Source organism: Denticeps clupeoides, chromosome 16 (genome assembly GCF_900700375.1).
Source record: "Denticeps clupeoides chromosome 16, fDenClu1.1, whole genome shotgun sequence".
In the NCBI taxonomy this organism is placed as follows: domain Eukaryota; kingdom Metazoa; phylum Chordata; class Actinopteri; order Clupeiformes; family Denticipitidae; genus Denticeps; species Denticeps clupeoides.
Window position 1 is genome coordinate 1,827,293 of NC_041722.1, and position 16,634 is coordinate 1,843,926.

Consider the following 16,634-nt stretch of genomic DNA (forward strand, 5'->3'; position numbering starts at 1 on the left):
CTTCTCTGTATTATTTGACACTGTTAACCACAAGACCCTCCTGTCTGTCTTCAAGAGACTTTGCATTGGGAGCATGGTTTGCTTCCTACCCCACCCCGATGAGTGGTTCTACTGTCATCCCTCATGGTGCAGTTATCTCCGTTTCTCCCTTTATACTTGGTGAGGTTATTTGCTCACATGGGTTACCCTACCACTGCTGTGCAAACAACACTCAACTCATCAACTCACCTCTGTCATATGTACATGCTGCATCCAGGATATCCTTATATATACTGACATTTCATCTTGTATGGCAGATCCTGATCCCTCCAAAACCTAACTAATATTCATTTTAGCAGATTCTTTGCCACATCAGGAGATCTCTCCTTCTGTAACCTTGGAGTAACAGACAACCAACTTTCCTTCTTAACTCACATCACCAGTCTTTACCTTCTCTACAATATCAGATGGATCCTCCCTCATCTATCAACACAGGTCACCCAGATACTCATTCAGTCCCTAGTAATCTCACAATTGGACTACTGTAACTCCCTTCTAGCAGGTCTACCTCTGAGTTCCATCAAACCTCTTCAGCTAATACAGAATGCATAAGCAGTGGTTGGCCCCAAAGCCAAACATGGGTTAGCACCATCCTACCTCACAGCCCTTATTATACTTTGCATTTGCCAACCCTCCAGTACTGCAATAGTAAGTCTCTCTGGACAAGGGCATCTGGGTGGTAGTAGCCTAGTGGGTAACACACTCGCCTATGAACCAGAAGACCCATGTTCGAATCCCACTTACTACCATTGTGTCCCTGAGCAAGACACTTAACCCTAAGTTGCTCCAGGGAGACTCTCCCTGTAACTGCTGATTGTAAGTCGCTCTGGATAAATGTTGTAAATGTAAATGTAAATCTGCCAAATGGCAAAAATGTAAAGTGTAATATAATGCAATACAAATTGTGACGCTAGAACTTCCCAGTTTCCAATATGCAGTGTTTAGTCCAGAAAAAAGTGGACCAAATAAGGACAAGCAGTGAATTGGCAACAGGTTATGCTAAATGTCTACAGACTGGATAGGGTGCAAATGCCAATCTTGGTCCATTGCTTACCTCTTCAATTGCCCCGTTAACACATGTGCAACATTTGGCTGGAGAAAGATGTAGCAGGATGCTTTTCTGTAAGCTGATATGCAGGTAGAGGCAATGATGTGCTGAGAAACTTTAGACCCTGCATTCATTTGAATGTAATAACTTAAAAATCCATGTTTTGACCACAGATTCCATAAGTCTCAACCCAATCAAGCATATGTGGGTTGTTCTAAATGTCATAAATGTTGTAAAATGTAAATGTTTTGGAAATAGTCCCATCTATTGAGGTTTTACCCTCCAACTTATGGGAGATGCAGTACAAGATAACATAGAACATCTTCCGAGGGCTTGTGAAGACAATTGGATCCCTCTACCATAATGCTGGCTTTCAGCCATGGTCCATTCACTTCAGTAACACACAGGATAAGACCAGCAAATGTGTGAAACTTAAACTGCATTTTCAGCAAAAGCTTTAATATTCATCTCACTGCTCTCTGCAGCTCCTGTATGATGAGTGGGCGAGATACAGTATCTTCTACAAGTACCAACCTATTGGCCTTATCAGGTATGGATGTGGTGAGGAGTATTGCCAACCCCCTCTCCCCCTACTAGAAACATGAACTTTGACAGTGTGGTTGTCACTCAACACCAGCCACACAAATAATTTGCTGATGATGATGCTGGAGTTGTTCTTTTAACTGTTTCTGTCTTTCCTCTGCAGGAAGTACTTTGGTGAAAAGGTGGGCCTGTACTTCGCCTGGTTGGGTGTATATACTCAGATGTTGATCCCTGCATCTATCGTGGGTGTTATTGTGTTCCTGTATGGATGCGCCACATTGGATGACAACATTCCCAGGTCAGCTGATCCCATTCGTTCAATATTCCATAAATCAGTCACAGAGGCAAGAACCTGTTAAAATATATCACAAACCACATAGTGCAGACTAATTACCCTAATTTAAGTCAGTTGAAACACAAAAACAGCACATTGCACCGAAGACAACCTTTTCCTTTTAGAAAATCTTGTCATCAGAACAGATAGTCATGCTCACTCTAATGTCATATGGTGCCATATGAAAACAAGCACATGTTTCCTAAAACACCCTGATTTCTTTACTAATTACGTGGCGTTCAAAACACCTAGACTTTAAACGTTAAAATTTGCGTTAAACACTAATACATTATGCCAAAATAGGAGTTTCAGATAGATATGAATAAGTAAATAAACTCAGGGACACAATGGTAGTAAGTGGGATTTTGAACTTGGGTCTTCTGGTTCATAGGCGAGTGTGTTATCCACTAGGCTACTACCACTCATGTTAAGGTTTTAAAAATGTATAGATAAATTGTCACGTCCGCAAGCTGACGGGGGAATGAAGCACAGAGGCGGGACATTCTGGTAATGGGATTTTATTAATAATAACACAAATGGCAAGAGGGCCGAAAATAGGGGAAACAAAAAGGGAAAACACATACTAAGTTGCAGGCATGTGGCGATTGCCAGAACTGGAAACAACTAACACAACAGTTGGACGGTCCACATAAAATGTCACAGCCTCAATGGGCTGCTCAACAAGTCTTTTATAACCACCCTGCTGTCTTGCAGACATAAATAGACCCTTAAGTATAAACTGAAATGCAACCAGTACTTGAGTTGAAGGGGGGATTAGGAGGAGGGAAACCAACCCCATTGAAATAAAAACAGTCAAAATCATCTCCCTTCAGGGACACCCAGAAATATGGGTGATCCAGTCCCATTTTCCAATCACAGCATCATTGGCCAATAATAGACTACTGTAAGCAATGATGCTATGTTTCAGGGGTGTCAAACCCACATCCTGTAAGATCACTTAATATAGCTCTGTTATTATGGCCCGGTAATATGAAGCACTGATAACACACAAAACTAAAGATCCCTTAATGGAATGCTTCAGTTGCTTTTCCAAACGCGATATTTACACTGCAGATGAATCTGTACAGGAGCAGTTACTGCTAGGGATGTGCTATACAACTGATTTCCTTTTTGATCCAATACCAAGTAAAATTCAGGTGGGTATTGGAAATACGGATATCAGGTATCTGATAAGATACTGATCTGCATGTGGACATGCAAGAAAGTGTCCCTCATTTGGGGTTGAGAAAGTTGGACACCCCATTCCATCCCTTGAGCTATTTTATCAATGAATGCATAGGTTATTGATTAAATTATCCTGTGCGCATGCCAACATTGTTTTTCATTTACCTCAGTAAGCAGCATAACAGGTGACTGCAGGGCCTGCCCATGGCATAGGCAATATAGTTAAATGGGTGCCATTCCACCCAGGGGGCCCACGAACAAAGGAAGAAGACAAAAGAGTTTCTTAAAACTAGTTTTTATTCATTTGTGAAAATATGAAAATAACAAGACCAAATTAATTTATATGTGAAGAAAATCCTATTAAGTAGTAGTATTAATAATAATAATAATAATAATGATACGTACATTTCCTATCAGGCCACCACTGCGCACCTTCCCCCCCTTCCCTCGACAAGTCAGCAGGGCCAATAATCGACATGTCTAGGCTACAATCAGAGTGCAGCGCACACTGAGTGAAAATTCGAATCCTTTGGGAGTAAATCTGAATATCTGACACACAACATTCATACCATACATGCTGTTTTAGGATAGAAGAATATATAGTTGTTTTGCTTAAACAACAATAAAAAGGGTACACAGTTGGTCTTTTGACATTTTGTGTCATTTGTGTCACTTGTGAAAGGATGCTCTGGTCTGATGCATACATTTTACAGCTGAGCAGATTGAACAGTTGTCTTGGCCTTTCTATAAATGCATCTTGACTAATTCACCATGGTGATTTTGATGCTGCTGACATTTTAGAAAATGCATCTTTCTTTTGCTTTCCACATGAAACCTCTGTGAATGAATTTCAATAAGGATACATGAGCATTTATTCAGGTTGTTTATGGAAACGTTTTACTTTTAACAAATTAATATTATTACTATAACAATATTATCATTAGTGTCATTTAATGTAGCATGTAATTTAACTAACGCCAACAGTTATTCTATTGCGCATTACACAGTTTATTATTATTATTTCATTATTTTTACTTTGAAAGTCTTCCTCTGAATACATATTCATATCCCATTCAGGCGTTTTGATGCTTGCAAATTGAATAAAATATCCTAGTAACTAGAGCAATGACGGTTGAGACTTGTCTGGGTATGTTGATCAGTTCTGGCTTGGAATAGTCATCATTATGTGTCCCATATGATATGGTGAAGTATACAGATGCAGAGGCTCAGTGCTTTTCATTTCAGTGTTTAGTGTGCATGTGTGAGCTAGTATTACTGCTCTTTTTTCCTTCAATATCTACAGCTAATAATATTAATTAAGGAACATTTGCATTAAACTGGAAAATTGCAACAAAAAATTATTGTACAATGTCTCATTGCTACAATGACAATAAAGCTATAGATTTTTTTTTATTAATTTCTTAATTTATTTTGTTTTGCATAACAATATGATTAATCCTGATTAATCACATACACTTGTGCAATTGCCCAGGACTAATTATTATGAGTAGTAGCAGTATCAGAGCTAGTATCAGATCTAGAAAAAAAAAGAAAAGAAAAGAAAAAAAGGGGCAGTTGTGGCCTAGCGGTTAAGGAAGCGGCCCCGTAATCAGATGGTTGCCGGTTCGAATCCCGATCCACCAAGGTGCCACTGAGGTGCCACTGAGCAAAGCACTGTCCCCACACACGGCGCCTGTCATGGCTGCCCACTGTTCACTCAGGTTGATAGGTTCAATGCACTGTGTGCACCATGTGCTGTGCTGCTGTGTATCACATGTGACAATCACTTCACTTTAAAAAAAAAAAAAAAAACACTTCTTCATGGTTGCTGTTCTCTCCTTTCCAGCATGGAGATCTGTGACCCACGCAACAACATCACCATGTGTCCACTTTGTGATCGTGTCTGCAACTACTGGAAGCTGGTTGCCGCCTGCGGGACCGCCCGGGCCAGCCACCTATTCGACAACAGTGCCACTGTCTTTTTCTCCATCTTCATGGCCCTGTGGGGTGAGATATTCTTCTTCATCTTCCATCCCTCTCCATAACCTCCTCACTGAGAACTGAGATCCCACTTGGGAAGACAGATGATGTCACTTGGACCAGATATTTAGTTTAGTGTATTAACAGAGATTACTGTAGTAAACAACCCCACCCCCACCACCCCCAACACCACACACACACACTGATGCAATGAGCTTTGGCTCTTTTATGCTGCTGGATTGGTGTGAATGTTATTTATAAATGGTGCTGCAGAGATTCTATGTGAAATGTTTATGCTCTCAATGTATTACTGTTGAATATTATAAAATGTTTAATTATCATGCCAGGTTTCAGGCACTGCACTATAAAGTAATGATGAAAACGTGATCAGCAAATAATGAGAAATGCTTGTTGTTAGTCAGCGAAAGGGCAAATATGGTCTCTGCTATGTGTAAAAGGTGTCAAAGTGTTTGTTGACCATAGGAGGAGTCATTGTATGGTGAGTTAGATTGTTAAAGCAGGTCAAAGGTCTGAAGCCCATAGCACAATAGATGTAAACACTTCAAACAAATATTTATGAAAAATGTGAAGTCTTTGGCAAGGCTTTAAAAGCCTATTAAAGGTGCAATGCATTTAAAATTTCATGCTGACATGGTGTGACACACACTTATAAACCAGATGACTACAAAGTCACGGGTTCAGACCCCACTTACTACCATTGTGTCCCTGAGCAAGACACTTAACCCTGTGTGTCTCCATGGGAACTGTCCCTGTAACTACTGATTGCATGGGCGTCTGATAAATGCTGCAAATGTAAATCAGAAAGCCCTTGACTAAGTTTGCATGCTGATGTTTTAGGTCACATTTGTCTGTATATTTGAATTGAATTTCAATCAACTTTGTTTAGTGTGTATCAGTGACATGATCTGACAGTCTGTGTCACGATACCAAAATTTCAAACTCGATACTGATACTAAGAATGGTAATTGATATTCGATACTATTTTCAATACTACAGATAGGTGAAACAAACACAGGAACTTTTAAAATATTTTTTGTAATAAATAAAGAATATTTTTAGATAATGTTTAGTTAGAACACCATATATACACACACTCGAAATGTGTCCTCTGCTTTTAACCCATCACCGTTAGTGAGCAGTGGGCAGCCATGACAGCACCGGGCAATCTTCTAATTATGGTGCCGCTTCCTTAACCGCTAGACCACCACTGCCCCCTGAGAATACTTAAATAAATTGATAAATGGATTTAAAAAATATTAAAAAACAAATCTCACGTAAACAGTCCATCATCCAGATAGCCACAGAAGGGGCTGTACACGGCAATGCTTACATTTTAGTATCAATTAGTATCTGAGAATACATTTTTTGACAACATTAGCCTCTGTAGTTGTGGCATCAATTAATGTGTGTAATGTGTATGTGTGTGTGTGTGTGTGTTAGAGAGAAAGGGAAGGTGAATTGGTTAACATATTGACAGATTTGACAACCAAATTCTACTTAGAATTGGGGGTTTTGTTCTATGAAATGTTAATGGTAAATATTACATTGCATCTGTTGATGAAACCCATCCTATTTGAAACCTTTGGATCTTTGGAGGAGTCTTGCAGGTGCCAGGTTTTGGGATGCAATTCATGGCATCATTGTGGAAAAAGGTCTAATATGAACGAACTTGCTACATGAACCAGTCAGAATGAAATTTTGATGGTTCATAGCTACGTATCTCCAACTACTCACATTTGACCTTTGACACTGGAATACGTCTGACTTTTTGCCATTGTGACGGCTCTGGTTCTGAATACATGCAAACCTAAATCAAGTGTCTTGTACTTTATAATAGTGAAGGTGAAGTGAAAGTCATCGTGAAATACTGATTTAGCTCAGCACACGGTGAGCAACTCAACAACATGTGTCCTCTGCTTTTAACCCATCACCGTTGGTGAGCAGGGAGCAGTGTATGGGGACTGTGCTTTGCTCAGTGGCACCTCAGTGGCAGATCAGGATTTGAACTGGCAACCTTCTGATTACAGGGCCGCTTCCTTAACTAGGCCACCATGGCCGCATAGATCAGCATATATCAGCATATATAAGCATATATTCATAACAACCTCTGGTCAAGAAAACACATCTAGAGTTTCTGTTTCCTCATGATTCATTTATTAACGTGGACCATGTAGACATGGATGAATAGATTTTATTGGTGAGTCTTATTGGTTTTGATTATATATATTTTTATATTATGTGTTGTATTTATTTGTATTATTTGCTGATTTCTCTTTTTTGTTGTTGGATCATTACAGAAATGTCAGTTTATTGGTGCCTTCTTTCTTACCCACAGCCACTATGTTTATGGAGCACTGGAAAAGGCGGCAGATGAGGCTCAACTACATTTGGGACCTCACCACATTTGAGGAGGAGGAGGTGAGTGGAGCTTCTCCCAGCAGGGCTTTTCAACACCTACAGATTTTAGTACCATTTACCATAACTAAACTGAATCCACACAGTGAAATTATGTGAAATTTCTTTCAGGTCCAAACACAATGTTTTACATTGGCATGGTTTTGAATGGTTTACAATGTGAATGGTTTTGAAAAAATGTTTGTTGAATCACACAAAATCTTTTGAAAATAAAAAAAAGCTTTCATGTAGGCTAGATCAGCACAACAGAACTTGCAAATGGTTCTCACTATGGTTCCACACTGAAGCATATTGAGAGTCTAGCCATCCTCATGTGATAGGTTGGTGAATTATGCAAATAGTGATAACCAGGTTTTCAACCTGCCTCAAGATATCAGGTATCATCTGAATACTGTCATTGTCATGATTTCTGTATTGTGAAATTCCCACAACATAAAAAGAAACATATTATGCCTAAGTAAATCCTTATGTTCAATGAAATATGCTGTTTTTCTCTCTCCTCCATCAATCCTAAAGTGGAAGTGGAAGGTTTGCACAGATTTTATCATTCATGCTTTTATGCTTCTCCAGCTTTGCAGATATTGACGATCCAGCACTAACCATTCCCCACCCTCAGCTTGAAATCAAGCTATTCTTTCATGAACTGGATCTACTAGCAGTGGCGGGACTACAGCTCAGCTCACTGCCAACCTCTCTTCCAAACCCTCAGGCCACAGTGTGGGCGTTTTGCTCTATGTGAACTCAGCTCGCTGTACTGACTGATTCGCTGTCTTTCTCTTGCTGTGCTTACTAACAGCACACAGCCACTCAACTCACACAATTAATTACCCTACATATATCTAAATCTGATCCAACTGGATGGAGACCTTTTTGGAGCATTCCTGGTGTAATTCCCATGGTTCATCCATCCAAACTGATTATTTTACAGAACTGTGTACTTTAAGTCTGGATATTATGCAACCATTGTGATCTGAAGTCACAGAACCAAGTCATAATAGCACCCCCAAAACCAGCCCCCCCCCCTCCACCACACTTTTTCCCCCATTATCTTTCTTCTCTGAAATTTTATTTTATTTCTTGTTTATCCTTCTTTGTCCAAAAATGAGTGTGTTTATTTGTGGTTTCTGGAAAAATTATAAATTGTCACAGATGTTCACTGGGCCCACAAAGATAATAAAGTGCTGGTGCATCCATTAGTGTTTTGCATTCACACCATCAGTTTACTTCGACTTATACAAACTTCGGGCAAACAAATGTAATCATGTCCCCTTCACCTCCATGAATCTGGCTCATGGACAAATCCTGTTTATTTTTGGCGTATGTGGGTGAACGTGGCAGCTTTAGGGCACATTCACATGAAAACACAAACGTGTTTTATTGTAGGGATGTAAAAAAAAAGTACTGCCATCAAGAAATAGTTCATTTCTGATCCAGCTGTTCCTAAACGAGCCTATACAGAGGCAGATGGTGACATTATAATGTGGTTGTAAACCATGCAATAAAGTGGAATAATATTATTCAGCCTTCTTCTCAGCCAATCATAATGCCAGCTTGAAACTAACTGAGCAATGTCTGCACCAGCTTGCATTCTCTGCACTTATTAATTAATTCTGTTCACCCTCTCATGATCACCCACTAACTTGCGGTAAATGCTGATTTGTAGCGCTCATGATTAATGCTGCTGGTTCTTTGTGAGGACTGATGGATCTGGCCCTGTTGAGGGAGGGGGCATTGCCTCCATGGCTTCCCTTTGCCCACCGCAGCACCTGAATACTTACTTTCTCTCTCAGAAATTGCAGCTCATCAGGGTGTGCACAGGGCTGTTTTGATTGGTTTAATCCAGTCAGAATGTGCTTGTGTTGAATTCTAAATTCTTTTTCCTCCTGCTGGACTCCAGGAGCACCCACGAGCTGAGTACGAGTTCCGCACAATGCAGAAATCAGTAAGGGTTGACTCTCGGAGAGAAAGGAGGGGAAAACCGAAGAAAAAGGTCAGCCATCATTTTTTTGCATCTGTTTACATATTGTCTACTTTGAATCATTTGAATATACAAATTTGTCTGGCTGTGTTTTATTTGTTTGATGTATGTCAGGATTTTTCAGCACTACTTGTACTATGATTATTCCAGCTGAGATTGATTTTACATGAGCGTTATATAAATCCTGGCAGGTTTAATGTACAGAATCAATTCATACATTTTTCTTGTGAGATAGAGTATATCTAAATTCAGGCTAGTGTGTGTAAATGGTGTGTGTGTCACCCCACCCCGTGCCCAGTTTCCTGGGATGGGCTACCGCAGCTAAGTGGTTACAGAAAGTGAGAAACTGCTGTTTAAAGGTTTAGGGTCATTTAAAAATGCCAATTTTTTTGATGTGCATAAAAAAAGACATGTCAAAAAGAATATCTGCATACATGTAGAGAGGAACAGTGATAATTAACAGGGATGCATTGAAGACATTTCTATTGCAGCCTGCAGTTAATACCATCAGTGATATTTCATATAGCCACAACAAGAATCGTGTGAGAAGTTTATTAGCCTAATCAAAACAAAGTAGAATAAAATAGAAACATGGAATGTAACGAGCAAATAAACAAAATTTGTAATATTACTTTAGATTTTTTAGGACCCTTAATGCATTGTAAAATACAACATATAACTCCCATACGCTCTCTGAAGACTCGATGATGCAAAATAGGCATTGTGTATATATTTTCTGAATCTGATGCATTCCAGTGCCAGTGACATCACCCTTCAGTGGGAATGTGTCTCCTGCCCACTCCTGCCTAAATGGCCGTCTGTGCTCTCTGGGCACTGCTGTGTGTGTGTATGTGTGTGTGTGTGTGTGAAGCCCAGTGAAGATGCTGACCCACTTTCAGCAGAGCTGGATGTGATTGCTCAACACTAACCTCTGCCCAGCAGCTCCATGTTATTTCTGCTCGGCTGGTTAGGCGAGGCCGTCTCCTCAGGCCGTCCTCTCACGGTCATGAAATGGGCACTATGTCACAGTCCCTCAACCCTATATGTCCTCTGTTTCAGACTGTCAAGCTGACATGCACTGATCGGATGCCAGCCTACATGACAACTTTGGTGATGATGTGTTTTATGGTAACTACATTTAAATGTTTCTGTTGGAACTTCTACAAAAAAATATTTATAAAACATTGTTGTATTAAAACATTGTCTCCTGATTAGATTTGTGCAACCTTTGTGGTTGTTCTCGGGGTTGTGCTCTACCGGATTGCAATAATGACCGCTCTGCAGCTTACACAAACCCCTGCAACCAATGTGCGAGCTACTGTTAAAACTACAGCAGCTATCATCAACCTCATCATCATCATAATCCTGGACGAAGTCTATGGTGCACTGGCACGCTGGCTTACTGTCCTTGGTGGGTGTGGCCAGATTCTCTCCAGACTGCCTGAGAAGTTCATGTTGTTGTTGTTGTTGACCATTTACAGTGGTGTGAAAAAGTGTTTGACCCCTCTCTGATTTCTTACTTTTTTCCATGTTAGTCTCCCCCTGTTAAAATATAACTTAAATGTGGTTAAGACCTGGTTACTGTGGCACCTTTTTTCAATCAGGAAATCATTTAAATAAGGTCTGCCTGATAAAGTGATCCTCAAAAGCTAGACATCATGTCAAGAGCCAAAGAACTTTCCCAGGAGTGGCCAGTGACCAAAATTACCCCAAGAGCACAGTGTTTCAGCGGGAATATAGAGAGAGGTGCAGCGTTTGTGCTGGTTAGGGGAGCAGCGGGGGGGATGAGCGGCAGTGCCCCATCATGCAAAGCACATGCAAAGCTCACTGTGATAAACCATGAATTTTGCTGTGTACCATCTGTTGGTTACCTCAAGCTGAAACGAACTTGGGTTCTGCAACAGGACAATGATCCAAAACACATCAGCAAGTCCACCTCTGAATGGCTGAAGAAAAACAGAATGAAGACTTTGGAGTGGTCAAGTCAAAATTCTGACCCGGAATCCTATTAAGATTCTGTGGCATGACCTTAAAAAGGCGATTCATGCTTCAAAACCGAAGATGAGGTGGCCAAAATTCCTCTACAGTGCTGTAAAACACTTGATTGCAGTTGTTGCTAATAAGGGTGGTTCAACCAGTTATTAAGTTAAGAGGGCAACCACTGTCACACAGGGACATGAAGGTTTGAATTTTTTTCTCCCTTAATAATAAAATACTTCACTTAAATGCATTTGCTTTTTTGTCTTGCATTTGCTGTGTTACTTGTATTGTCTTTGACTAATTATTATTTATATTATTTGATTATCAGAAACATTTAAATGTGAATAACATGGAAAAAAGTAAGCAATCAGAGAGGGTGCAAAAACTTTTTCATACTACTGTATATATAGTTTACAAATTAATAGCAGCAAACATTAATATTTTAATGCTGTGTTTTTCCATTGTGTAACACAAGTGCTGATGCTTGACCTGACCGCTTCCCATACAGACATCAACTATACAAAAGCAAAAATGTTAATCAAGTACTCCTCACACGGCCTCTTTGAGCGGTGTTGAATTATTAACTGTATTATTTATTCACTTTATCTAAAACAGCTTGTTTACTTTGCCTATCTTCTTGTGTTTCTTCAGAGGTTCCGAAAACAGATAAAAGCTTTGAGGAGAGGCTCATCATTAAGAGCTTCATTCTGAAGTTCCTCAATAGCTTCACACCCATAGTCTACCTGGCTTTCTTTAGGGGAAGGTAGGAACATTAACTTCAGATCACACACACAAACACACAAGTGCAGCATTATACAAGTTTAATTACTGTGAAACATCTGTATTCTAAATATATACATGTATATCAACTCTTTTGAACTTGGTTCTTGGTACTTGGTTTCTTTATTAGCAAAATGCCCCCCAAAAAACTTTTTCTAATTTTTGTGAATATAAACAGTGCTGTGCAATGTATTGTTCAAAAGTGAAAAATATCTACAATCCTCTACAACATCTAAATAATAATGGTTTATTTCTAACCATTTTCAAACTGCTAAGCCAGCAAATAAATCAGATCATTCAGATCATTCTAAATCAGATCATTATTGCTGTTTATTCCCTTTGTCTTTGCTCCAGCGTCATTTCTTATCGGAAGACTTGCACAATGGCAGGTTTTTTTTAAGTAACACAGCCAGTTACTGAAAGATAAACATCTGTGTTGGAAACCTGAAACTCAGTGTGGAACAGCCAAACTCTGCTACCAAAGTCAGACTGTGGGACAACGTATTTTCCTCTGAGATTTCCAGCAGTGTCATACCATGCATGAAAATATAGGGACTGGTGTGCAGAAAAATGTAGCAGGCGATGAATAAACTTTTTTACATTATTAAATTAAGTACAAGGAGTCATGAAAGTGATCATAAACCCACCCTACATGCACAGCGGATTTGTGGTTGTTTTTGGAACAAGCTACTAACACCAAAAACTATGTGTAAGTCCACCTAGAAGAAATGATGCTGTTTTTCAGACCAAATGTTGATTTATATAAAAATGATTTGGGTTTTTTTTTTTTTGCTGAAAACAAACTAACTAATATATACTTTTTTGAAAGCATTCTTTGTTTATAGCATTTCTTGTTATAGTTATAGTTACATGAACACACCACCCACTATGCAGCATGTTTTAAAAATATGTGGGTGCATGACTCTTGTTATATTTAAACATTGTGGCAGGGTTGGCCTGGGCTTGTTGTTCTTTATACATTTTCTCCTACATTTAGATTCTCTGCTTTAAATCATACATGAGCTGGTCAATTTACTTGGCTGAAAACCAATCTGGTTTACCAGGTAAACACACCATCATAGCAGCATCGCATCAATATCAGTAGCAATACTTGATGTTTTCTGTCTCACCTCTGTGAGGTGACAAGCAATTACACACACAACCCTCCTCTGAATATCTAGTCTAGGAGCTTTCTTCGTTTTTTTTTTTGTGTACGGCATCTATCATTTCTTTAATTTCCTTTTCTTCAGGCTTGTGGGCCGTCCAGGCAGTTACATCTATGTCCTGAGCTCTTTCCGGATGGAGGAGGTATTAACTCATGCCTAAGTATTTCCTTCTTAACATACTAAGTGATAGAATGTTTGGTGTATGAGTGAATATTTGCACTGCGTTTCTAGTTTGTTTTGTTCTACACCTACCTGCTCGCTTTCTCTCGCTCACTTGCTCTCACTTTTCACTGCTCCTCCACAGCCTACTGCATCATATTGTTCTGAGTATGGATTAGTACCATCAACCCCCTACACTATGTGGTGCTGGATGAATCTCCTGTCTGTCTGTGTGTTTACAGTGTGCCCATGCCGGGTGTCTGATGGAGCTCTGCATCCAGCTCTGCATCACCATGCTCGGAAAACAGCTTATCCAGAACAACCTGTTCGAGATTGGCATTCCGTGAGTATGATGCAGATACGTCACACTTTATAAAACGATGCTGGTGGCAGCAAAATATGAATATGTGAATCATTGAATCAGTAGACAATCTTCTTGTTCTATTTTTGGCTTCTGCTGTTAGGGGTCATTACAGCGAATCAGCCATCTCCATTCCTCCCCCATCTTCATCTTCCGTACCAACCACCCACATTCTCTTGTACAACAACGTCCATAAACCTCCAAGCCTAACTGACCTTCTAATGCACTCATTCTTTATCCTGTCAATCAAATGCAAATCTCAGCATCTTGAACACCAGCCCCCTCCAGCTGTGCCCTCGTCTAAAGTATATCACACCTGTTCAGGGTCTCTTCCACCTTACTGCTGCTCAGTTCTTCATTGTTGGTGATTCACAGGTCTGCTGTAAATCTGGACTTCTGAATCTGATCCAACACATGAAAAAGGACACACAGTGGACCTAGTGCTGTGTTTTGGTCTGAATTTATTTATCTGTAATTGACATATTTCTGACCATCTTGCAGTTTTATTAAGTATTTTGTAAAATGATGTCATATACTCATATTAAATCTCATCCCATGCACACAATTAATTCCTTGATGTATGAGATCACTATTGTAATCTTAAGCCTGATCATTTTTTAACACAACTTGTACTAACGTAGTAGACTTGGCAGCCCTGTTTAAGACAAAATGCCCTACATCTAAATAAGAGCCATGTTTTGTTGATACCACCCATTCTCTCAGACATATTTGTAGATGTGCTGAGAGGAAATGGTAGAAAGAATGTCTTCAAGTTTGCTTGGGCTTTCTAAATTCCTTCTATAGCTGCCTTTGATTCTGCTCCATGCCCAATTTTTGATGAATTTGATGTATATAAGGTTGACTACAGTCACATCTCAACTCTCATGGTATTTTTGAGAATTTCCAGTTTGAGTTTAAATGCCATCACAGCACAGAAACAGCCCTTTTAAAAGTTTTTATGACCTGCTTTTAGCAGCAAATTCTGGCAATCCTGCTGTGTTAGTGCTTTTAGACTGACACCAGCTTTTGATACAGCAGACCACAACATTTTATCATGTCTGGACCTGTGCATGGGCATGTTGGGTACGGCACTTGATCAGGTCTTATTTGTCAGACAGGAGCTCCTCCATTTTTCTAGGTCAGTATTCCTAGGCAGCAGCATCTCTTAACTTAGCGCAGACATATATTCTTGGATGGAAATAAATTCTCAATTTATTGAGAAACAAAACATGCTTGATTAATAATGCATGTAAGTCAATATAGTGAAATTTGTGTGGTAATTACAGCATTTAATTATCAACATGGAAGTATTCAGCATTTCAAATTGAGCATTTTGCTATTTCAAGTGAGCTATTGCAGTTATTAATTTGGATGTTAATTAAGCTTTAGTTGAATATAGAATTCAGCTTTTAGTTTCAGTAGGAAATTCAAGCTGAAATCCTACAAAAAGAATTCAGAGCTCATTCTCACTGACGGAAATTATATTTTCGGTGAACCCAAAAATGTGTGCATGTTTTGTTCACTGTCCATGGCATACATGCTGCTGGTGCTCGTAAAAAGTGATGGCTGAAATTGGTTTATGTGTTTGTCTTTCTTTCAATAGGGCGGTCAGTGAACGAAACACATGTGCAACACTTGCTTTACAAGGATTGCACATATTGAGTAGTCATTTGGATTATGTTGAATTCTTCAGGGTGACCATTTTCTCTGCCTTCAGGAATGCAGACATTTCATATATTCTGTCGCCGTGAGCAACCTTCCAGGTCATGCGATTTATATTGTAATGTTTTGTTCTGAGCTGCAGCATGTTGCAAATCCATTCATCTTAACAAAGATGGTAATTTTGGGATTGTACTGCCGTTTCCAGACTGTCAACTTTTTCCCGAACTCGGAAATGTTTTTACCGGCATTGAGTGATTCTTGACATCTGCTGTAGTTCTGCAGGGCTCAGGCTCACCTATATGACCTAGCATGTGTGGCACACCATTAGCATTGTGGTCGGTTGTTTTGTCAGGCTTCTTGAAGTATTTTGCTTGGGCATGGTGAATCACTCATGATAAGAAATGCATGCGCCATATTATAGATTGCCATTTGTTGCCATAATGTTCTATATAAAAATGCTTACAGTCTCTATCTAAAACTGCTTACAGTCTGCGCAAACAGGCAAGTGAATCGCCGCCGGTTTGTTCTGCGAATGCGAGTCAGCCGGGGATGCGACCACCACAGGTGTTGACCCTCCAGGGCCGATCCCCGACAGCCCAGGAGTGGAGGCGGCATGCCATTGGTACTCAGTGATGAGAGCAGGGTCCAGGACAGCTCCTCTGGCCTGTAACCGGCCCAGTGGATTAGGTACTGCACTCCGTGATTCTGGCACCGTGAATCCAGTATATGCGTCCCACTGTGTATGCTGGGCCTCCGTACGTCACCAGATTGATAACTCGCAGGCATCGATGTAGGCCTGGATGTGGCCACCACAAGGCTCGGTGGATGAACGAGGAGGGTTGTTGACAGCCTGGGTGCCCCGCAAGGGCAGAAGAGTGTCCCCACTGCAGAACCGCAGGCCTGCACAGTTCGGGGACATACAAGCACCCCTGGGGCCCCGGGCCCAGTTTGACTGTATGCACGTCCCATATCTGGGTCTCAAG

At 40.1% G+C, this 16,634-nt stretch overlaps 1 protein-coding gene across 3 annotated transcripts in view; it reads left to right on the plus strand.

Annotated features, from left to right (window-relative positions):
• Positions 1-16,634, plus strand: part of ano1a (anoctamin 1, calcium activated chloride channel a) — a 41,035-nt gene that overhangs the window by 16,055 nt on the left and 8,346 nt on the right. For 2 of the 3 annotated variants that reach the window (XM_028955741.1, XM_028955742.1), the window contains 11 exons: positions 1,573-1,637; positions 1,794-1,928; positions 4,996-5,156; positions 7,486-7,568; positions 8,082-8,093; positions 9,463-9,555; positions 10,603-10,671; positions 10,759-10,954; positions 12,175-12,286; positions 13,554-13,611; positions 13,871-13,971. In XM_028955741.1, coding sequence (XP_028811574.1) covers positions 1,573-1,637; positions 1,794-1,928; positions 4,996-5,156; positions 7,486-7,568; positions 8,082-8,093; positions 9,463-9,555; positions 10,603-10,671; positions 10,759-10,954; positions 12,175-12,286; positions 13,554-13,611; positions 13,871-13,971 — 1,085 coding nt within the window. The remainder of the gene's footprint in view (positions 1-1,572; positions 1,638-1,793; positions 1,929-4,995; positions 5,157-7,485; positions 7,569-8,081; positions 8,094-9,462; positions 9,556-10,602; positions 10,672-10,758; positions 10,955-12,174; positions 12,287-13,553; positions 13,612-13,870; positions 13,972-16,634) is intronic. The other variant, XM_028955743.1, reaches the window with a different exon arrangement.